General features: G+C 41.3%; 1 protein-coding gene across 5 annotated transcripts in view; it reads left to right on the top strand.

Moving 5' to 3' along the window:
• hgsnat (heparan-alpha-glucosaminide N-acetyltransferase) overlaps window positions 1-23,628 on the top strand; it is a 47,031-nt gene that overhangs the window by 18,605 nt on the left and 4,798 nt on the right. For 4 of the 5 annotated variants that reach the window (XM_041212077.1, XM_041212294.1, XM_041212230.1 and 1 more), the window contains 9 exons: window positions 388-418; window positions 1,425-1,585; window positions 13,480-13,595; window positions 14,839-14,960; window positions 17,376-17,502; window positions 19,667-19,753; window positions 20,627-20,704; window positions 20,808-20,878; window positions 22,350-22,462. In XM_041212077.1, coding sequence (XP_041068011.1) covers window positions 388-418; window positions 1,425-1,585; window positions 13,480-13,595; window positions 14,839-14,960; window positions 17,376-17,502; window positions 19,667-19,753; window positions 20,627-20,704; window positions 20,808-20,878; window positions 22,350-22,462 — 906 coding nt within the window. The remainder of the gene's footprint in view (window positions 1-387; window positions 419-1,424; window positions 1,586-13,479; window positions 13,596-14,838; window positions 14,961-17,375; window positions 17,503-19,666; window positions 19,754-20,626; window positions 20,705-20,807; window positions 20,879-22,349; window positions 22,463-23,628) is intronic. The other variant, XM_041212150.1, reaches the window with a different exon arrangement.

Genomic DNA, 23,628 nt, shown 5'->3' with positions numbered 1-23,628 from the left:
ATTCAAAAATAGCGTTTATTTAATGCTTATTTGCTTTAGGATGAGGTTTCCTAAAAAATGTAAAGACTGCTTTGCCTTTTCGCCGGCCTGCCAACCGTTAGGTTGGATGGGCAGTGTAAATTTGAATTTAATTAGATTATTAATGGCCTTAATAGGCCTCTTAATTATCAGTGGGTGTGCAGCTGACTCAGCGCCTGCCTGCCGAACGAAATATCACGAGACTGCGTAATGACATTGGGCTGCACGTCATTTTACGCTCGGGCGTGTCGGGTGCGTGTCCACAGGCCAAGCGTAATATTCTGCCCTTTATCTTAATCTAAATAATGTTTATATGCAGTTTCTGTCTGGATCTGTAATGCTGGTGTTTTCTGACTTCCAACTTTATAGGGTTAACAGTAGCAGATTTGGTGTTTCCATGGTAAGCAGTTTTTTGTGAATTTTTTTTATATGGTGTGCTTATGCTTTAGAATTAACTTTGCAGTCTTGGACTGGCAATTACTTTATAATCCTAAATAACACTGATGTTAGCTATGAATCTTGAGTCAGATGTTGTGGGTTCAAGTCCCATTTCCGGGAGAGTACAAATTCTAGTCAGACACTTCAGTATGGCACTGAGGGAATGCTATGATATGAGAAGTGCCATCTTTCAGAGGAGCTGTTAACCAAGGTCCCGGTTGGGCATAAATGGCACTGTTTAAAGAAGAGCAAGGGAATTCTCCTCCGTTCCAGCCAACGTTTATTGCTCAACCAACCTCACTTAAAAAAAAAAATAGATTCTGGTCATGCTTGTGGGAGCTTGCTGAGTGCGATTTGGCTGCCATGCGTTTTACCTTGCCTCAGGGAAACTCTATTTCAAATGAACTTCATTGGCTGTAAAGTGATTTGGGATGTCCTGAAGTTGTGTAAAATGCTATATAAATGTGAGTATTTTTTTCTTTCTACCTTTCTGGAAAAGTCGATGCAAAGAGTGGTGGTGGTACCAACAGGAAGTGAAAGCATCTGCAAGATTTGTTATACAGATATACTTATTTTGTATGTAGTTTCCTGTGAATTAAGCCATTTTTAACCTTAACTATTTGAATTCTTCAAAAATACAAATGCAATTTTTAATTAAACTGCACAGGAAGTGTTTATCCACTCATTCAATTTAAAGGAATGACATGAGTTAAACAGCACTGAATTAAGCGGAAAAATTGGAGTGTATGCCTTTAAACTTGTATAAAACAAGTTGATATTTTTAATTCATATCATTCATTTAAAATGAACAGTGGAAAAACACCACCTGTGCAGTTTAATTAAAAATGCACCATTTGTGTTTCTGAAGAATTCAAGTTGTTGCCAAGTTTAAAACAAATTGACATGCTTATTATTTTTGAATGTACTAATGTGCCTAAGCAAGAAGGTTCTGGATTTATATGCCACAGGTTTGTGTTTATCATGGGAACATCTGTTGCCCTCTCCCTGAGCTCAGCATTGCAGGCTAACCGCTCCAGGTGGAAACTGCTGGGTAAAGTTGCTTGGAGGACTGCAGCCCTGATTCTACTTGGGATCTTTATCATCAACCCAAACTACTGCAAGGGGCCACGTAAGTGTTCATTTGGACACGTGCTTGAATGTTTTAACGATTTGGTTTCTTTAACTAGTGATAATCATTCAGAGTTAGTCTGTCCACCTCCATTTACTTGGTGATTTCCAGTGAAATCTTGTGACATATGATAGCAGGAAATAGTTAACCACTCACCAGTGTACCGGTCCAGCTCCCTTTCATGCTTTCCTGCACCACATGGCTTGCACACATGAACTGGATTAGTACATATCTTACACCCAATTTGTGAAACTGCCCATTTCATGAGATGGCCAGTCAAATTGCCCATTCCCTGAAAAGGGCAACCTACCTGCACAGTTCATGAAACTTAATTTGACCACCCAGTTCATGAAATGGGCATTGGAAAACTTGTCCAGTTCATGAAATGGCCAACTTTTATGAATAAAATATAACAAGTATATAATTTGCTTAATTCTGTTTACTGTCCTCTTGTTTCATCCAGTATTATATCCAAACCATTCAGATATAGCTTATTTTCATCAATGATTACAATACAGCAAAAACAAATTGAAACAATTCATACATGCTGTTGGATCCATTGCCCTGGTTTGTTGGGGCTAAAGGATCTGCATTGCACGCTTGTTTCAGGGAGACCGAGTTGGTACCAGGGCAGAAGATCAGTAGACTGTTCTTAGAAGAAACACATTCTGTTTATTTACAAAAGGAACTCAGCAGCTACACTTTTGTGCTTACAACCCAAAACTCTGTCTTTACTCTTCAGACTCTAACTCCAGACTACTCTACACAGCCTGCACTACTCTGCTATTAGGTATCAAGATCATGTGATCTTACATTACAACATTTGTCTTAAAGGTGTATTACACATCAGATTACTACATTCCTTCCCCTTTACTCATATATAGTAAACTTTAGGAGTTTTTCTCAAAATATCAAATTATTCACATACAAAAATAATTTACAAAGTCAGTCTTTCTGGGGGTTTTCTTGTGTGTAGAATGTCTCAGCTCTACAGCTTCTGCTGTTTTATCCAGAACCTCCTTTACAGTAGTCCTCTGCTCATCTGGTTCTTCAGTAAGTACCTGCAAATCTGTTTTTTCGACTCTTTCAGGTACAGCCAGCCCTTCAGACACATCTGTACTTGGTTGAGTTCTTTCATGAACACTGGTGTAATCATTTTTCGGTATTTTGCTTTTCCTCCTCTTATATGATCCACATGTCTCGGTATGACTCGAGCTTCTACTTTCGTGTGGTAGAAAAGAGGTTACTGCACTTTTTTTCACCAAACAAGCATGTTGGTCCTTCTCTAAAATTCTTCACAAACACTTTGTCCTATGTTAAATACCCTGTCCTGACTGCGACAGTATGTCCAATTTTCTGACTTCCCTGACTTCTCTCCACCTTCTCTCCCCTGCCCAAGTTTGGCATAATTAGGTTCAATCTCGATCAGAAATAGTGCTTTATCAACAGTTCTGCAGGTGTGACACTTGTTGTCGTACGAAGGTGGTTCTATAATGGAAAAGAAAACTTGCTAATTTAATTGCTATAGAATCTCCAGACAATTTCTTATACCAGCTTTGAACGTCTGAACTGCTATCTCGGTCAGTCCATTTGAAAAAGGGTGGCATGGTGAAGTCTTCACATGAGTAATACTGTTGAGGCTGATAAATCAGTGAAATTCAACACTCGTAAATACTGTTCCATTGTCTGATATGACCACTTCAGGTAGTCCGTTGATTGTGAAACTTTACCATCGCTTGTCAACTGTAGCAGAAGATGTCAGCGACTTCATATATGTCCACCCATTTTGAGTGAGCGTCAACGATAAGTAGAAACATTGTTCCCATAGAAGGCCCCACATAGTGTGTACCCACACCCATGGCCTTACTGGCCACACTTGGTGGGGGGGGGGGGGGTGGGGGGGGGCTGTAACGGAGTGGTTGGATAGAATTTTTGTACTCGCTGACACTGCATACAACTTCTCACTAAGTTTTCTATTTCTCCATCCATCCATCCCAGGCCATCATAGATAGCTGTGTGCTTTTGCCTTCATTCTGGAAATTCTGGGATGTGTACTGTGAAGCTCAGATAACATGGCTTTCGTCCTATAGGAGGAACAATCACTCGTGCTCCTCACAATAAGACACCTTCCTGGTTGGTCATTTCGTATCTTTGCTGGAAATAAGGTTTCATTTAATCAGATTCTTGTTCTTGTGACCAGCCATGAAGAACTTGATCTTGCACTTTGGATAAGTGGGTCTCGATTTGTTCAGTCTTTAATCTGTCTAGCACATATCAATGATGAGTCCAGGAAGTTCAATAACAATGAATTTTTGAGGAATTGGAATATCATCATCTTTTACTTGCATGGGCAAATCACAGAGTGCATCTGCATTTGTAATTTGACTTCCAGGCCTGTGAAAGAAGGTATATTCATACGCTGCCAAGATCAATGCCCATTTTTGTGCCCGTGCTGAGGCTATGGGGCATAGCCTTATCTTTGCTGAACAATCCCAATAATGGCTTGTGGACAATACGATAGTAAAATGACGACCCTGCGCATATTGATGAAACTTCTTAACATCAAAAATGGTTGACAGGACATCTTTTCTTATTTGAGCGTACCCTTTTTCTGCTGTATTGAGTGTTCTTGATACATATCCTATAGGTCATTCTGATCCATCATCCATTCAATGGGAAAGCATTGCTTCAACTCCGTAGAGAGATGCATCACACATTAATACCAACTCTTTTTTAGGTCAAAATGTACTAGAAGTGTAGATGATTGTAACAACAGTTTCACATTTGTGTAAGCTTCTTATTCTGGTGGTCGCCAAGACCATTGCTGATTTTTCTTGAGCAAGTAATACAATGGTGCCAGTTCTGTCAACAAATTAGGCAAGAAGCGTCCATAGTAATTAATCATCCCCAAGAATGATTTCAGTTTTGAAGTATTCTTTGGTGCTGGTGCTTCTCTAATGGCTTTCACATTTTCATAAACAGGATGTAGGCCCTGTGACCTAGGTAAGTTACCTCTTTCGTTTGGAATGTGCACTTATCATTTTTTCAATCTCATTCCAACCTGTGAAAAACATTTCAAAACTCCTTCCAAATTCATCAAATGTTCCTTTTCAGTGAGTCCAGTCACAAGAACATCATCCAAATCCACTACAATGTGGGGCAGTCCCTGTAGTAAACTTTCCATGGTTCTTTGGAATATGACACAAGCTGAAGATAAAAGGTAAATGAGTGTATTGGTACAACTCTTTGTGTGTATTAACGGTGACAAACTTTCAGGAGGTCTTCTCTAATTCCAGTTGTTGAAGCATGACTCATTTCATGTTTCATGTAGGCAGTTCCACCTGCCAATTTAGCGTACAAGTCTTCAATTTTTGGTATGGGGTGTGTGTCCAACTTAGCCACTTTATTGACTCTTAATTTGTAGTCCCCACAAATTCGAATGCTTTGGTCAGGTTTCAGAACAAGCACAATTGGTGCTGCCCACTCTGAAAACTGCACTGGTTGTATCACTCCCAGTTTTTCTAATCTGTCCAGTTCAGTGTCTACCTTTTTCCCACATTGCATAAGGCCTTCATGAATCTTGGTGTTGCCTCAGGATCTACATGAATCTTTGCTTGTAGCCCCTCAATCTTTCCAAGTTCGTCCTTGAAAACTGAGGCACATTTTTATAGTAGTTCTGGTAGCCCATTAGTTCTCAGTTGGAAGATTTGAGTCCATTCCAATTTAATTTCTTTCAGCCAGTTTCGTTCAAGGTCCCTCGCCTACTACCACCATCAAGGGTAATTTCACTGTTTGACCTCCATAGCGTACTGTGACTTTACATACGCCCTTGGCTTCTCCTATGTAAGTTTTCAATTTGCCATCGGTTTCTTCCAAATTTAGTTTACATTCCCCATGATTCAGGTATTTAAAAGTATGCTCACCTATCACCGTAGTGGCTGCTCCAGTAACCTCCATTTTGACAGGCACCTCATTTCACACTCATGGTTACATAGAGAGGTTCTGTTCTTCCTACCTTTAAATTATTTAATGAATAAATATCAGGATCTGTTACTTCAGGCTTTTCAATGCAGTTAATCTCATTGGGTTTTTGCTTTTGTCTTGGGTCTACCAGATTCTATTTTTACAATGTCTCATGAGGTGCCCATTTTGATGACAGAAAAGACATTCAATCTTTTTAAACTGTGATTCATTATAAGGCTGTCTGCTTCCACCTCTATTAACATTACGCCATATTTTTGCTGCTAAGTATTCTCTCCTAATTTGATTGCCAGTGGTGGCTGTTTCCCGCTTCTGAATAAAGCTTTGCACTTTTGCGCTCTTGGCTGAGGCTCCCCACCCAACATGGAAGACGCGGCCAACAGTGATTTCCAATGCCTTCTGAAAATGTAAATTTGTTTCAGATAGTAATTTCTTCTGAATCAAATCCTTATTTATACTGCACACCAAATGATCTCTAAGCATATCATTGATAGATGTACCACACTCTCAATATTCAGTTAATTGTTTCAAACTTGCCACATAGCAAGCAACTGTCTTCCCCCATGGCTCTATTCCTTGAGTTAAATTTGAACCATTGCTTCATCACTGACGGCTTAGGCTGGTTCTTTATAAGGTTAACTAAGTCATCAAAACTTTTCAAGTCTGGGGCACTGGACGCCAACAAATTTCAAATGAATCCATATGTCTTACTACCACACACTGATAAGAGGATCGCACGCTTCTTCTCCCCCGCGTTGTCATTTGCTTGGAAGAAGAAATGAGACCAGTCGTCTGAGGTGGGATCGAAAGGCTCGACTCTTCCAAATTGCGGCATGCTCTGAGGGAGTTGTTTCGACAATAAGGAAGGAAGTTTTTCTTTACTTACAACCACTGTACGCGGTATAACCCGATTTCGGTTCTTCTGATTTCCTTTGTTCTTTTTACCTCATCCTTTTGTGTCTTTTCTTGCATTTTACTCTCGTCACCAGTTTGTTGGATCCAGTCCCCTGGTTTGTTGGGAGCTAAATGATCCAGGTTGCACGCTTGTTTCAGGGTGACCGAATTGGTATCAGGACAGAAGATCAGTAGACCGTTCTTAGAAGAAGCACATTGTTTACCTACAAAAGGAACTCAGCAGCTACACTTGTGTGCTTGCAGCTCAACTCTGTCTTAACTCTTCAGACTCTAATTCAAGACTACTCTACAGAGGTAGCTTGCGCTACTCTGCTATTGGGTACCAAGATAGTGGGATCCTACATTACAACATTTATCTTAAAGGTATATTACATATCAGATTACCACACATGCATAATGTGCCTTTATTCAATGTACATTCCAGATTCATTGTGACATTCAAACATTTTAAATTCACTGATTTATGTTCTGTTATACTTCATTCAGGATCTCTCACAAACCATTCAGCTTATATGTCAAAAACAGCAGAAATACAATTCTCTCTCACTTAATATGCCAGCACTGGTCAACGTTGTCACAGGACTTGTGGCTGTGACAGGCACTGTTGCAGTTGAGTCCTGCTTTCAAGCAGGAACATCGTCTTGATAAGCAGTTACTCCTGCAGTGACATCTCTGGAAGCCTTACCCACCACAAACACTTTGAACACATACAATCTCACGAAGACTGAGTTGTTCTGGTGGAATGTCTTCTGCAATCAGTCCACTGTACTGTACAAATTTAAACTGATTCCTGGCAAGTTTGCCTTTCACAATTCCCTTAGCTTTTCCAATGGTGCAGCCAGTCCCATCTGCTGCCGGCACCACACTTATAAGGTTTGGTGGGTCATCTTTGCTGCAGTGAAATGCTAACACTGGAGCAGTCACATTGTCTCCAACACCAACAGCCCGAAGTGACCTCTTGCTGCATGCCATCACCCGCTTAGTTTGCTGTGTAATGCTGTAGTGTGCCACTTTCCTTGCATGTTTGGCAGGATGAAGTTCTTCTTCAGATTTTGGATCACCCACTGTGGATGACCCTGAGGCCTGCTCAGGATCATTCATGAAGCATAGCCCTAAGGCTGGCTCAGGATTGCCCATGGAGGATGGTCCAGGGGCCAGTTCAGGATCAGGATTTTCTGTGCTCTCCTCGAAGTCTTTCCAGTCCTCCTCCAGTGGCTGTTGAGGTTCTGTTGAGGAACTCATCTGGCAACTTTTGATCTGAGGGCACACTGGCTTGTTTCCAGTGAGTACTTGGTACGGAGCCATCTTTATAGCCTCATGGTAACTGCCATTCGTTACCCACTGAGCAAAATGGACACTATAGCTCTACTGAGCACACTTCTTGCCACGCATCCAGGCCATTAGCTTCAGCTTCATGCCGCCATTACTGCTTTCCACAGAGCCTTGGCTCTGGGGATGTCTGGGACACCTGTTGATCGACACTTTTTTTTCCCCAGAGTGTTGTCAGCTCGTGGATTACCTGTGCTGTGAGTTCCCTTCCGTTATCTGACAAGAATATGTGGAGCTCCGACGCCTAGAAATATGAGAAATAGCTCGTGGGTAACCTCAGCTGCTGTCTTGGATTTCAGAGGATGAATGACGTGGAACTTGGTCAGGTACTCCATGTAGTGCAGTATGAAATGACATCCGTCCTTCATAGTCTGCATGGCCAACAGATCTACATGTCCATGTTCATTCAAGTCATTGACAGACAGAGGTCACTCAGCCACTCCTGTCACTGTCTCATGCCTGTGACACTTTTCTGTGCATTGCTTACAGCGATAAATTTAAGAAAAGATGGGGGGTGGGGGGGGCGCTAAAAATAGGGGTGAAGATAGAGGAGAAAGTTCATGGTTTGAGGTTGTCCGGAAGGCTGTGACGTGCCTAATCGGTAGATGAGGTGCTGTTTCTCCAGTTTACGTTGGGCTTCACTGGAACATTGCTCTAGGCCAAGCAGGGACACATGGGCATGGGAACAGGGTGGTATGTTGAAAAGGCAAGTGACAGGAAGGTCAGGGTCATGATTGTGGACAGACCAAAGCTGTTCCGCAAAGTGGTCACCCAGTGTGCGTCTCCTCTGCATTGCGGCCACCTTCCTGTTACTGGCAATTTCAACACACACTGTCTCCTTGGCCTGCTGCAAAGTTCCAGTGAAGCCCAACGCAAACTGGAGGAAGAACAACATCTTCCAATTAGGCACTTTACGGCCTTCCATGCTGAACATTTGAGATCAACAACTTCAAACCCTGAACACTCTCCTCTATCTTCACCCCCTTTTTTTTTAACCCCCCCTCCACTTTTCTTAAATTTTATTTTTTAATCCACATTTATTTTTATTCATTTTACTTCCTTTTTATCCCTTTCTCCAGCCTTTTTCCCCAACCACCACCCCCTTCCCCACCCCCAAAAGGGGGAATCTGTTACTTGTCCCATGTTCTTTCAGAGTGCGTACCCTTGTTCTGCCACTAACACATTCTCCTTTCTTACCTTTATGTCACTATCAGCACCACCTTTAACCCTTATCACTACCATTAACACTCCCCATTGTTTTTTGTCCATGGCATCTTTGTCAATTTCTCCCTAGCCCCCACCTATCGCTGGCCTTCTATCCAGCCTCACTTGCTCCACCCCCCTTAAATAGTATAAATTTCATCACATTTCTACTTCTCTTTAACTCTGAAGAAGGGTCATCCAGGCTCCAAACGTTAATTCTGACTCTCTCCAAAGAAGCTGTCAGACCTGCTGAGTTTTTTCAGCAATTTCTGTTTTTATTTCACATATAGGCCAGACATGGAGAGGTGTTACTTTCCTTCTCTGAAGGACATAATGAATCGGATTTTTATGACAATGGAAGTGACCAGATTCATTGCATTCCGTTTCCTGTGGTGGAATTTGAACTCCCAACTCTGGATTTATTAGTCCGGTTCCATAATCTGTTGGTTACTTGCCAGCCTTCAAAGGATACTTGGATGGAAGCAGAAAGCAGATGAATGCACATGTGGCAAAATGGTGAATGATAGAACAAAACCCAGTGGATTTTGATGGGTTCAGTTTTCTGAATCTGTTCTACATACATGGAAACATAAAAAAACTAACACCGAAGAAAGCCGATAAAGAGTAATCCAGCTTAATTCTGCTTTCCAGTTCTTGGTTTGTAACCCTGTAGGTTATGGCACTTCAAGTGCATATTCAAATATGTATTTAAATGCAGTGAGGATTTCTGCCTCTAGCACGTTTTCAGGAAACGAATTCTAGACCCTCATCATCTTCTGGGTGAAAACGTTTCTCCTCTCCAATCCTTCTACCGATTATTTAAAATCAACCCCTCTCTGCTAAGGGAAATAGTTCCCTCATCATTTTATATGCATCAATTAAATCACAACTCTCAGCCCCCTCTAATCCCAGCCTATCCAATCTTTCCTCATAGCAAATATTTTCCAGTCCTTGCAACATGCTAGCGAATCCTGTACTGTCTTTAGTGTGTTCACATCCTCCTTGTAATGGAGTGACACAATATGCACTAGTGTTTCACATCACTCAAGCATAACCTCCCTGCTGTTACCCTGTCTGCCGTGGCCTGGAAGGTATAAGTAACCTGTATGTCACCTTAATCTCCCTGTCGTTGCTTGGGGATCTGTGAACATGCACTGCAAGGTTTGTGTGTTTCCCTGCACTACTGAGTCCTACCATTTGTGAATCCTGTTGCATTGTCTCACACATCTCTGGATTGAATTCTATTTGCCACTTTCCTGCCACCTAGCCAGCCCATTGATCTCTTCCTGCAATCTACAGCTTTCTTCTTCACTAGGCCAATTTTATCATCAAACTTTCAATCATGACCCCTAAATTTAAACCTAAATCATTGATGTATCAAGGAAAGAACTTAGCCCTGCAGGACATCATTGGTGGGGTAAAAAAGGGCCTTCCACTCCCAAAATCAATCTTTGACTGTTAGTGGGAAGAAGCAAAAGCTGAGTCAATTTTGGATCCAACCTTCCACTTTCCCTGAGATCTATGAACTTTTAATTTGCTGATCTGACTGCCATGTGGGACGTTGTTCTCAGCCTTGCTTGTTCTTCACACCTCTTTTTTTTCCCCAATCATTTTGCCCACCACCAGGGCTGACTGGCCTGTAATTAGCTGGGCTACCCTTTCCTCTTTTTTTTTTAAACAGTAGTACAACATTAGCAGTCTTCCTGTCCTCTGACTTCGAGCTGCTAGCCAGTGACGATTAGAGAATAATCCTCAGAGGTTCCCCTTTTCCTTCCCTTCTCTTAAGCAGCCGGGGATACATTTCTTCTAGGCCTGATGATTTATCCACCTTTAAGGATGCTAAACCTTCCTCCATCATTGTTTATCCCACCTAATGTTTCGTGGTCCTGCTCTTTAACTACAATGTTACGCATTGCCCTCTTTTGTGAGGAAGTATTCAGTAAGAACCATGCCTACATTTTCTGCCTCCACACACATCATTATCTTTTTGGTTTCTAATCGGCTCTGTTCTTTCCGTGGCTATCTTCTTGCTTTTTATGTATTTGTAAAGTTTCTTTGGGTCTTCCTTGATTTTACTTGCCAATATTTTTTCATGTCCTTTTTTGCTTTCCTAATTTCCTCTTCCTTTTCACCCCTGCGTTTTCTGTACTCCTTCAGGCTTCTTGCAGTATTAAGCTCTCTGCATCTGATATAAACTTCCCTTTATTTGCCTTACATTACCCTGTGAGCTCTTTGTATTCCAGGAGGCTCTAGATTTGGGGGTTGGACCCTTTTCCTTTGTGGGAACGTATTTGTCCTGAAACATCTTTGTTATCTTGAATGCTTCCCACTCATTTGACACTGATTTACCTCAAGGAGCTGTTTCCAGTCCACTTTTTCCACATAGATCGATGAGCGATAGATGCCAAAGTGTATAGTACTTTTTTTTATTTTCCCTGCCAATTTGAAGCTGATTTTCTCTTATAAGTGGGCTACGTTGTCTAATGGCCCTGACAGCACTGCAGTATAATGCCAATTTCTCCTTTTGTGCATTTAAAAAAAAAAACTTATGTTCTTATATTCAGTTGAGTTGACATGACACTTCTGAGCTCTGTTGAATGAGATGAGGAACATAGTTAACTTTAATGTGATGAGTTGTTAGAATATTACTGAAAAGAGATGCATATTGCCGAAGCTTTTTGTCTTGCATTCATTAGGACAAAGGCAAGATTTCAAAACAATCGCAACAACTTATACTACAGAGGAAGAGGGTGCTGATTGGTTGAAATCAGTCAAGCTTGTAATGTGGCTCATTTATGGCTTGCTCAAAGCACCATACATTCATATGTTGGGACCGATTTTCTGCAAACAAAAGGAATATGTTCAAGCCTTGTGCCTTTTTGAATTATCTGGCAGCTTGGGGAGCCTAAGTTTCCATGTTGCTTTCTCCATTGCAATACCTCAGCCAATCAGAGTCGACTTGCCAACCAATTGGCACCCTTTTCTCCTGTAGTACAAATTGTTGTGATCATTTGAGATTTCGCATTCTTGCCCTTGTCCTGATGAGTGCAAGATTAAAAAGCTTCAGTGACATGTCTCTTTTCAGCAATGTTCAAAACCTGTACTATTAAGCCACAGTTGCTAGAATATTAAAAAGCAGTTGAAAATGATTCATTTGATGCAGCAGGCTGAGGATTAATGCGATGACATGTTATTTTCTTTGCCTTATTTCCATTTTACACAGCCTCCTAATTGCTAACTAGTTTTGCTAGCCAAGGATATGGAGTCAAGGCAGGTGGGTGGAGTTAAAATGCCAATTAGCCATGATCTTATTGAATGGCAGCAGATCAACCTTGAGGGGCTGAATGGCCTTCCTTGTTCCTGTATTCCTGTAGTTACATTTCGAGAGCATGTGACTCATTTGGGACGATGGGTTAACGCTGTCAGTGAACTTAATGAATTTAGATGAAGCACTGTATTATTTTTGTGCATACTGGTGCATGAAAAACTTCTTAGTTTTTTGAAGTATGAAAATACCAGGAATTCTTAAAAATAATGAGCTTTCAATGTGAACATCGCACTTGAGAATGTGCAAGAGTACTGGAGGATCTAGAATAAAGGATCTAAACTTCCTGTAAGGCAGTTAATTGATTACTCCCTTTACAGGGAAAAAGGCCTTTTACTTCCATCATGGAGGAAAATAACAGGGGATTTTGAGGGGTCTATGGTAGCAAGTGGGATGGAAGAAGTCAATCCAAGGTATTCACTGTTTGAAGTTGAGCCAGGACAAGGGAACCTGGGCAAACTGAGAAAAGACAAATTCAAGAAGCCACATTGCAGTGTAGTTAGAGCCTGAGTCCACAGGCCTCATTCCAATATTGCACCTATTTCTGGGCAAGTTTGTGAAGTTGGTTAGAAGTTGGCACAAGCCCTGAATACTTTTCAGGGTCTAAGACAACCTAACACGAGGCCCTTGATGGGAAGGCAGGAGGCCTTAGACAAAGTCTGCAGGTGAGTTTTAAAAAAAAAACTTGCCCTAATGTGAACCCAGGAGAGAAGAGTGTTACTCCCTGCTTCCACAGTAAAATTGCGACCACTGACAGCCCAGGCTTGCCCCAAAAGAGTAATGGCTAGATAGATTGCATAGGGATTCAGCTAAGGCTGCATAAATATGTGTTGATCAAAATGTTTAATGAGCTGGATAGATATCTGGTTTGAAGCATGTTGAAAGGTAAGTACAGATAGGAATCTGTTCTGCCCACAGAATCACCCTGTTTGGAAGTTAGCCAATCAACAGTGTAAACTAAAAGGGGCAGTGCGTACTCTCAATTTTACTCAATTTATTTTTTTATGAGGGAGTAAGTTTAAAAATATTTAGAACTTGTCCTCAGGAGGATGAAGCCAGTTGATGGGAATTATCTGTGGAAAGTACAGGCTCGATGGGCTGAAGAGCTGTTTCTGATTCCATGCTTTCCTCCTCCCCGTAGTTTCCTGGGATACCCTGCGGATCCCTGGTGTACTTCAGAGGCTGGGTCTGACCTACGGTGTGATTGCTGTCATGGAGCTGCTGTGTGGAAAATGTTGGCCTGAAATTCATTCTCTGGTAAATAAAATTTGATATATTTCTCTGCAGCCTTGGTTCACACTCGAATACTTTGAATATTTTATTAATTTTTGAGCAGTGTGCTATCCTGAGCCCTGTACAAAGCAAATCATAATTTTAAAACAAGTACATGTAAGAATAATGAACTTGCATGAAGAACATTCAGCCCATGAGCTGCTTGGAATTGGCAGAATCTCAAGCCCTTGTTAAGGACAGTGGATGGCGCAGTTGTAGGATGGGGAACTTCCTTGGCACTTTCTAAGGTGTTACACTTGTGTGACAATGGCTGTTGCTTGTACTTGGGCTGATTATTGAAGGAATCAGGAGTCCCCAGCACTGCCCAACTTTCAGGAGTTAAGCCTGCCTCCTGATACTTTGCACACCAGTCAAGAGTAGCAGCGCCGTGTATTGTGATATGCAGCACAGCGGGTTATGGAGCGTAGAGTGAACTCTGTCTGACACACTGGAGTTGCTACACTCCAAATTTATTACAAGGTTTGCTGTGGTAAACTGTTGTCCTGTTAATGCAGCGGGGAGCAGTATGGGAACAGTAGTGTAGTGGCTGCTGGCTGAATAATAGAGATCTGAATTGATATTTCGAAGAAAGTAAGTTCAAATCCCACCAACACGATTTGAAATCTATTTTACAGGAAACCTGGAAATATGTTTGGTGTCAGTAAAAGTGACTATGAATGTATAATATAAAATCCCAAATGTTTCATTAATGTCATTTAGGAATGGTAACCTGCCATCCTTATCTGTTCTGGTCTATATGTAACTCCTGTCCCACACAAACTTAGTTGACTCTTTAATTTCCCTTTGAAATGGGCTAACGAGTTGTTTCAAGAAGGTGGCCCATCACCTTCTCCGGGGTAACTAAGGATGGGCAATAAATGCCAGCCTTGCCAGTGATGTGCATATTCCAATAATGAATTTTAACAAATCTACACTACAATTTGTACTTTGCCCCATTCTTCAATGTTGTGTGTGTGTTGTTAAAAATTAGTTATGAGGAAACACCCTATACAAGTGTTGGATTAACTAGTGTTAACTCTTTAGTTTGGCTCTTTCACTGTGCAGGTGAGCGCTGTTAAGTGCAGGCTTGAAGTACCTTTGGAGCCATTTCATATAGATTAGAATTTTTGCAATGGGTTTCTTTTTAAAGCTTCTGCTATTGAGACGTGCTCTCTGCAACGACAAATAACATTGCATTATTTTACAATTTGGCTTTATATTTTTGTAGGATAGTTGGTGGTCTCCAGTCAGGGATGTTTTGATCTACTGGCCCCAGTGGATCTTGATTCTGCTGTTGGAATGTATTTGGCTTTGTCTGACTTTCCTGTTGCCTGTACCAGGTTGCCCACGGTAAGCCCTCATTTTCCTGTGGTTGCTAGAATGGAACAAATGATTTATCTCCCAACAGAAGAGAAATAGCATCCAGCAAGGGGAGAAACATGCCAGCCACATGCCATTAGTTTCCAAACTGGAGGTCTCAGGGCTGCAGTGGTTCCTCCAAAACCGCTGTCTGTTGACAGTAATAAAACTTCTGCAATGATACCACTGTATTTTGGAAGCCATGAAGGAGTAGAATGGGTGGGGATGTCCCTGAATGTGAATGTATTATCAGTAGTTCTGCCACTGCTGTTCAACTCTACATTCTTAAGAACAAGTTGAAGTGGCTTGAGGCATTTTTCTCCTCTTAAGATGCTATATAAATGCAATTTGTTATAGTTGTATCCAAGTAAGAATCAAGAAGAAATCTTCTTGAGAATTATTCTTCTACCAGGGTTAGGCCAAGTGGGGTTTGGTTTCATCTAATCATTGACCATGACAAGTTCAGCACACACTAAACCTCTTTTACATACATTTGTTTTTAGGATATGGATGTTGCTGGCGTTTTTTGTTCATTCCTCAATTCTCCCCTAGCTCTCCTCATACCCTTTCTGAGCTCATTCTATCCATGAGATCCACCTCCACTCCCTCAGTCCTATGCCCAACAAACTACTGACCACTCAGCTTCCCTTCCCAGCTCTCATTTTAGCTGACATCAATAAGTGTGTTCTCCTCAGATTCTGTCCCCCTCTCTTTCAAGTATGCCGTCATCATTGATCGCCTCAAAAAGCCAACCCTCGACCCTACTGTCCTTGTAAACTACTGCCCCATCTCCAATCGCCCTTTCCCCTCCAAAGACTTTGAACTTGTTATCCCCTCCCAAATTTGTGGCCATCTTTCCTAGAACTCCATGTTTGAATCCCTCCAGTCAGGCTACTGCCCCTTCCACAGTAATAGAATGGCTATTATCAAAGTCACAGATAGGATCCAAGCAATTGTGATGAAGGAAGGGAAATTATCCCTGCAGGTCCTTCTCAACCTGTCTGCAGTCTTTGACATAATTGATCACACTATCCTCCTCTAAAGCCCTCATCCAGCTAGGTGGGACTGCACTTCCCTGGTTCCATTCTTATTTATTTTAATGTAGCCAGAGAATCACCATCAATGGTTTCTTTTCCCATTACTGTACAGTTACCTTGATGTTCCCCAAGGATCTATCCTTGGCCTCCCACCCGCCCCCCCCTATTTCTCATTTACATGCTGTCCCTCAGTGATGTCATCTGAAAACACTGTCAGTTTCCACATTTCCCCTGGTGACATCACTGCCTCTCTCGACCCCCTCCATAATATCTGAATTGTAGGGCTACTTCTCCAGGACCCAGTACTAGATGAGCAGAAATTCCTTCCGGTTAAATATTGGGAAGACTGAAGCCATTGTCTTTTGTCCTGTCCCAAACTCCATCTGTCTCCCTGATACTGAGGCTGAACCAGTCATCTTGTGACCTTGATGTCAAATTTAGCCCTGAGATGAGCTTTCAATCACCCCTGCCATCACTAACACCACCTGTTTCCACCTTCATAACATCATCTGTCTCCAATCCTGCTTTAGCTCTTCTGCTGCTGAAAGCCTCGTCCATTCCTTTGTTACCTCTAGACTTAATTATTCTCATGTGTTGCTGGCCAACCTCTCACATTCTACCCTCCATAAACTTGAATTATCCAAAACTCTGCCTATGTCCCAACTCATCTCCATGGCAACATGAATTGCATGGGCCTTGTATCCAGGTAGAAATGTTGATTAACTATTCTTGAGACCCCAACTCTTATCTTGGAAGTAAATGGGCATAAATGTTTACAACTCAACATTCTCAACACTTTTCTGGGACTTTGGAAATTCTAATTCTAGCTACTGTCAGCATATAAGCTGCTGCCATCGTCTCCAAGTGTAAACACCTTGTGCTGCCTTCCCATTAAAACAATCTGGGCGCCCTTTAATCTCTAACAATCAAACCACCCAGGCTTGCTGTTGGGCAGACTTCAGAATGGGTCACATGACCCCTTCATTTTATTAAATTAGAGTCCCAAAATATAACTTTATAAACCTCAATTATCACAACTTCTACAGTTGCCCTGTGCAGAGCCTTGCTGTGTGAAAATTAAATGTCACAGTTCCTAATTTACAACAGTGACTTCAAAAGTACTTAGTTGTAAAGTGCTTTGGAATGCTGTTTGGTCATGAGTGCCATTTAATGCACGTCTGTCTAATGTGCCAAAGGAATGGAAACCCAGCCATACCCCTGCCCTGCCCTGAGCAAACTCAGCTTGACTCAAGATTTTCACAGGCGGCCTTTCTAGGTTCCTCTGCTGAGTCATCCAGTGGCATTCGTGCTATTTTTTTCCCTATCAAACCTTTAGTTAAAAAGTGATGATTTTTTTTTTGTTTATTAGAGGTTATCTTGGTCCTGGTGGGATTGGAGACTTTGGACAGTTTGTTAACTGTACTGGAGGAGCAGCAGGGTACATTGATCGGTGGCTGTTTGGAGAAAAGCACATTTATCAGCACCCTTCTTGCAAGGTAAGGAGCTGCTGAAGTTTATTTTTAGTTGGTGTCCTTAAATATCCTATAATTTTTTTTTGTTTGTTTAATGGATAGTTTCATTTTTGTCATTATGTAAAAAAATAAATCAAAGCAGAGGCTTTGTTTTCAATAATGACATGGTGCAATTCACTTTTTTTTCCCTGAATTAAATCAGGATAAAGATAAGAAGCTTACAATATGGAGAAACATTACTGCTTTTACAAAAAGAAAAGACCAGAACTCGCCACCAAGCAGCATAGAGGCTGGGCCACTAGTTTCCCCCTTGCTGGGCTCCCCTCTGGTCTCTCCTGGGCCATGCCTTCAGCTGATGTTTCAAATCCTGCTGCAGATTGGGTTTTGAGTGGCATGTAATAGATCCTGTTGACCCCTGCCCACCTAACCCCCTCCCCAAATTGTTGCTGTACCATCCAAAGCAATGTAGCTGGGACTAGTAACTCGCCACAGTGGGGGACCAGACCTGTATCTTTGTTAATCCATTGTACTGGACTGAAAATGTCCAATTCACACAATGGTGTGGGAATGGTTTTGAGTTTGGTAAATTGATACCATCACAATGAGCTGCAGTACAAAAAAGATGTGTAATTGAAGTTCAAAATGTGACTTTATAACATCCTGAAAGGGAGGAAGGGTGCTGTTGCTAGCTTGTGTCCTACACTGATCAGACCTGTACAGCCAAAAAGCAATCAAACTAAACTGCACCACAAACTTATTGGATAATTAAATTTAATATTTAAAAAAAATGCTCTTGGAATACCAAGGTGTTTAAAAATGATCATATACTGTATCTAAAGCCCTGAGTAACCAACTGTTTAGTCACTGTTATAATGCAGAAGGAGAGAAATGACCAACTTCAGTTGTGGTTGCGGTAAAATCTTGCAAGACAGAAAATACTTTCCAGACACTTCGTAGGGTAACTGTACAGAGAACAATTTTTCCATGGTGTCAATGCATAAATCAAATAATGTACAAGTGGGTTTCTTACTGGGAAGAAGTGTTCCCATGGACACTGTACTATTCGAGGTAGGCAACTCCTTGCAGCTGAAACTATTAGTACTTGTGCAATTAAACATGATACAACTCATGTTTAAATCACAGAGCCCCTCCCATTTTTCCCCTACAAAGTGTGCCTGAAAATCTGATGACTTTCAATAATTGAGGATCAAAATGTTTTTGTGCATGCTTGAAATCTATTACCGTAGCAATATCACTTTTGACGGAACTGAACCTGAACTTCCCTTTTTTGTTATTTATCCTCTGCTCCCTTGCAGCTGCACTTGTTTCTTTCAGGTGTCCTGTTGGAACTGAATGTAGGCAACATTATGCGTTTCACTTGCTGTATGTGATTGAGGTTCAGTGTTTGAGTATTGAGAGGAAATGTCAGCATTTATAAACCATAGTAATCCATTCAACCTCCTTTTTATATTGAACATGGCTGTTTAACTCCTGAGCCAATTTAAAGGTTGGTGTTGCTGCACGTAGGATGGAAAACACTGGATGAGAAAAGAATGAGACCTGTGGCAAGTGTAGAGGGGTGGCCCATAGGAAATACATACTAGCCTAGAAAAAAAGCGACTATCAATTATTAAATGGTATAGATTAGGTAAACTCAGAATTCCTTTAAAATACAGCAAGAAATTGGGACAAAAAGTTTAGTGAGTGAGAGATATTTAGAATGATCTACCAGGGTAGAATAATACAGGCACATGCTCTGAGATTATTCAAAATATATGGTGGAGAAATATGTTACGAAGAGGAAACCTTCAAAGGGCCAAGAGATTTTTTTTCTCTTCACTGGGTCTTCATTTATACACTGACTGAAGCTAATAAGAAGAATCAGTCCCATATACAATGGCTGTTTTTGATCTCCATGTTTACAAGCATAACCCACAAGCATCCCTGAGAATGACCACAAAGGGTTGTGTTTTCTGAGGAACATCACATAACCCAACAAACCACTTAAATAGGACCTGGGTTTAAAGGCAAATTCAAATTAAGAAATGTTTGCCATCCTTATCTTTTCCTGTTGGGACTTTGTTCTTGGAGTTAACAAGTTTCATGAAGCGTCTTCCTTCTGTTTTAAAATAGTTTTGCATTTTTTTGACTGAGATGCAATAAACTTGGAATTATTTTTATTTTTAAGATACTTTATCACACTACAATGCCATTTGATCCAGAGAACTTGCTGGGACTAATCAATTCGATTGTGATGGCATTTCTGGGATTACAGGTAACATTCAGGGTCTTTGAACAATATATAACCATAGTATAAGAAGTTGTGATAAAATGTGAATGTGCTGCACCCACTGACCATATATATAAACCCTTTGTGATGTGTTTCCCCGCCGTCATTACAGCCTGAGGAACTGGGGTGAACATTTTAGGCTGTGTTGTATTCTGTCAGTTTAAAGGTTGAGAGAAACCAAATTCTTCCTGGTGCATGCAACCCCCATGTGGCTGCTAGTGGATGGATTGATTTTTGAGACTGGTTGCTGAAGGATGGGTGTTTCTAGTGACTGGGATTTTATTTATTGTATTTATTCATGGGACGTGGGCAGCATTGCTGGCTCGGCCAACATTTATTGCCCATCCCAAATTGCCCTTAAGATGGTGGTGGTGAACTGCCTTCTTGAACTGCTGCAGTTCCATGTGTTGTAGGTACACCCACAGTGCTGTTAAGGAGGGAGTTGCAGGATTTTGATCCTGCGACAGTGATTAATAGGCCCTTTCTTCCTTCCCTGTTGTGCGCTGCTTGGAAAATTTTGCACTAAACTATTTAAAAACAAATGAGCTTCCAGAAATCAAAACAACTTCAAAGTTACGCACCTGAACCGACTTGGATTTAGAAATAAAGAAAGACTTGCGTTTATAAAGCGCCTTTGATTTTGGGGCACCCTAAAATATTTAGCTGCCTTTGAAGTATAGTCACGATTATAGCATTGGAATGACACTGAAAGATGCTTAACATAGGTAGTCTCATGGGTTGAATATAGGAATCAGGAGCTGCATTCTACCCAAAGGTCCTGTTCCAATATATGACGAACTTCAAAATTACAACTGAGTTTTTTCTTTCTTGGTACAGTGCGGTTTTTTTTCCCTACAGGCTGGGAAGATTTTAATTATTTACAAAGGTCAAAATAAGCAGATTGTGCTAAGATTTTTCATTTGGAGCATACTGCTGGTGAGTGAATTTAAAAACAAACCTTTTGATAGATAAAATAAAGAACTTTGTTTTGAAGTGTTCCTTGTTTGTCTAATCCAGTGATCTGCTTTGTTAACCCTAGGGTGTCATTTCAGCCATCCTTACAAAATGTTCCAAAGACCATGGTTTCATTCCAGTCAACAAAAATTTATGGTATGTATGTAGGCACATTAAACAAGGCAGTGATTTAGTGCAGCACGACTGACAATCTGAAATGCTGCAGATATTGCCACTAGCCCCAGGTATTCTGACCTGTCTGAAACATGTGTTTTGCAGAGCAAATGCAGTTTTATGAATGACTCATTTGTCCTGATTGTAACTGCCTGTAAAACATTTGCTTCAGTAATCTGTAATGAGGGACTCATTCCCAGCAGTCAAGGAGCAGATGAGTTTGCGCAATGAACTATTTAAAGTTTTTAAAAAAAAAAAGGGCCCTAGTGTAAGTAATTACAAATTATTAACAAGATGCTGTCCATTGTCCTCATTGGTGGAGTATGAGAGGAAAGTGGAGTAGAGATCAAGTTTCTATCTCTGGCAGTGTGCTGGCTGAAGGCTCTTTGACCAGTGGTAGCATGTTGCAGAGTGTTATGAAATAGAGTATCATTAGAAGAGCAGGCAGGGATGTAGAACTGCAGGTGCAGTAAGGTTTGATGAGGAGAAGGATGAGGATTTTGAAATTCATTGTCTTGAGCCAGTGGCAGGGTAGGGAAACATGTGAAATTTTAGGAAAGAAAAGGTGCAAAGCAAGAATTCTGGATAAGTTAGACCTTTAACGTGGCACTCGGGCAGCCAGCAAGAAGTTCTGTTGGAGGATGACTGATGTAGATGAGCAGCCTCAGTGAGGTTGAGGCTAGGCATAGAGAACGGAAATAAGCAGACAGTTGGATATGGGGAGGAGTAAAGCCGCTGAAGGATTTGGTAATGATTTTAAAATTGAGGGACAGGGAGTTTGGCATTGATGTATTTGAAACTTAATTTAGGGTCTAAATGGAGATGGAAATCAGGCCTGTGGAGACATCCAGGAAAGGGGTAATGGCATAGGTGTTTCAATAGGATGGAGAAAGGCAAGCAAATTGGTCTGTAAATCTTTTGACTCTTGCACAATTTGGTATCAGATGACTTGGCAGAAGCGTGGAGTCCAGGGTGGTAATGGGGTAAAGGTGGATACTGCAGCCAAGCTTATGGATAATATTGCTGAGAGTTAAGTGCACAAACTGTGGATCCTCACTCTCATCCTGCCCAAGTATGAAACTTTGTTTTTAAAAAAAAAAATCAATGTCTGTCTTTTGGAATGTGATTTGCCTATCAATATTTTTATACATGGATGGAGGGAATGGATTAAGATAGAACAATACTCTCCCTTCCTCAACTCTCTCTGTTTTTGAGGTTGAAAAAGCAATTTAGCAGTTTTGTTCATTTGAGCACTTGTCACATCCTCTCACTTTGAGCCAAAATGCCCCAGTTTTCATCTGATCTACAATCTAGTCTCTCTTTTTTGTCATCTTAGGACACAGCACAGCTAAGGAAATTTTGTGCTCATTATGTTCATGTAGGCAAGTGTGGATTTATTAGAACGATATCTGCCACTGTAACCTTTCACTTGCTTTTTGTCTTCCATGTACAGGTCCATCTCTTATGTCACAACACTAAGTTCTTTTGCTTATGTTCTTCTTTTGCTGATCTATTTTATGGTGGATGTAAAGAAATACTGGACTGGAGCTCCCTTTTTCTATCCAGGTATGGAAAATTCCTTTATCCCACAACTACAGGATTTTCTGTTTCTTTCCACCGTATTTTTTTTAAAACAATTTTATTCTTCCATGGGACGTGAGTGTTGCTGGCAACGGCAGCATTCACTGTCTGTCCCTAACTGCCCTTGAACTGACTGGCTTGCTAGACCAATTCAGAGGCTGGTTAAGAGTCAACCACATTGATGTGGGCCTGGAGTTACATGTAGGCCAGACCAGATAAGGGCAGCAGTTTTCCTTCCCTAAAGAACAATAATGAACTGGATGGGTTTTTACAACAATCAATAGTTTCATGGTCACTGTTACTGAGATTAAATTTATATTCCAGATTTATTAATTGAGTTTAAATTCCACCAGCTGCCGTGGTGGGATTTGAACCCATGTTCCCCACAGCATTAGCCTGGCTTCTGGATTACCAGCTTAGCAATTTTACCACTATGCCAGCACCGTCCCATTCACTCATCTCCCTCCCATTCCCAGAAAGAAACCTTCACCTGGGGAGGGTGTGATGGTCACACAAGCCTGTTCGGTGGTGATCCGAAGAGGTTATTTCTTCTTGCTGTACAGGCACTTGGTATTTTTAAGCAGGGTGCACCAGCAAACACTGAGGAGTTTTGGCTCTTGTGAATTTTCACACCAGCCTCTTTCCCACAGATGCTGCTTGAGGTGAGAGTGGGACAGTGTGAATCCACGGGATTCTCCATTTTTGCCAGCGACACTGTGCTGAGTTTGGCGATGGGCAGAGCCAGTTGGTACCTTTGCCTTCCCTCTGCTGTATGGTCACCCTCTCTGGGAGTAGCTGAAAATTGATGAGACTGAGATATTAAGAGCACTGCTTGTATCAAGAATTCTGTGAAGTTTCACCCTCTGTAAGGTTCTCTTGCGTTCTATTAGAGATCAAGAGAGGGAAATGGTATTTGACTCTGAATCCAGACATTAATGGCTATCTGTGAAGTGACCCATGTGTGCTTACTCAGTTGCTAAAGTGCATTTGCCCTGGCCAGTGGGATATATTTGGTTCTGTTACGGAGGTGCGTGACTGTGTGAATAGGAAACCGAGAGAAGAACTTACATTTTCAAAAGATAATGGAATAAGCGAGCAGAGCAGGGAGAGCCCAGGGCAAAAACCCAGGGATTCAGACTGTGCTTTCACAG

This window comes from Carcharodon carcharias, chromosome 1 (genome assembly GCF_017639515.1).
Source record: "Carcharodon carcharias isolate sCarCar2 chromosome 1, sCarCar2.pri, whole genome shotgun sequence".
NCBI classification, from domain to species: domain Eukaryota; kingdom Metazoa; phylum Chordata; class Chondrichthyes; order Lamniformes; family Lamnidae; genus Carcharodon; species Carcharodon carcharias.
This window is presented reverse-complemented; position numbering and strand designations above follow the sequence as displayed.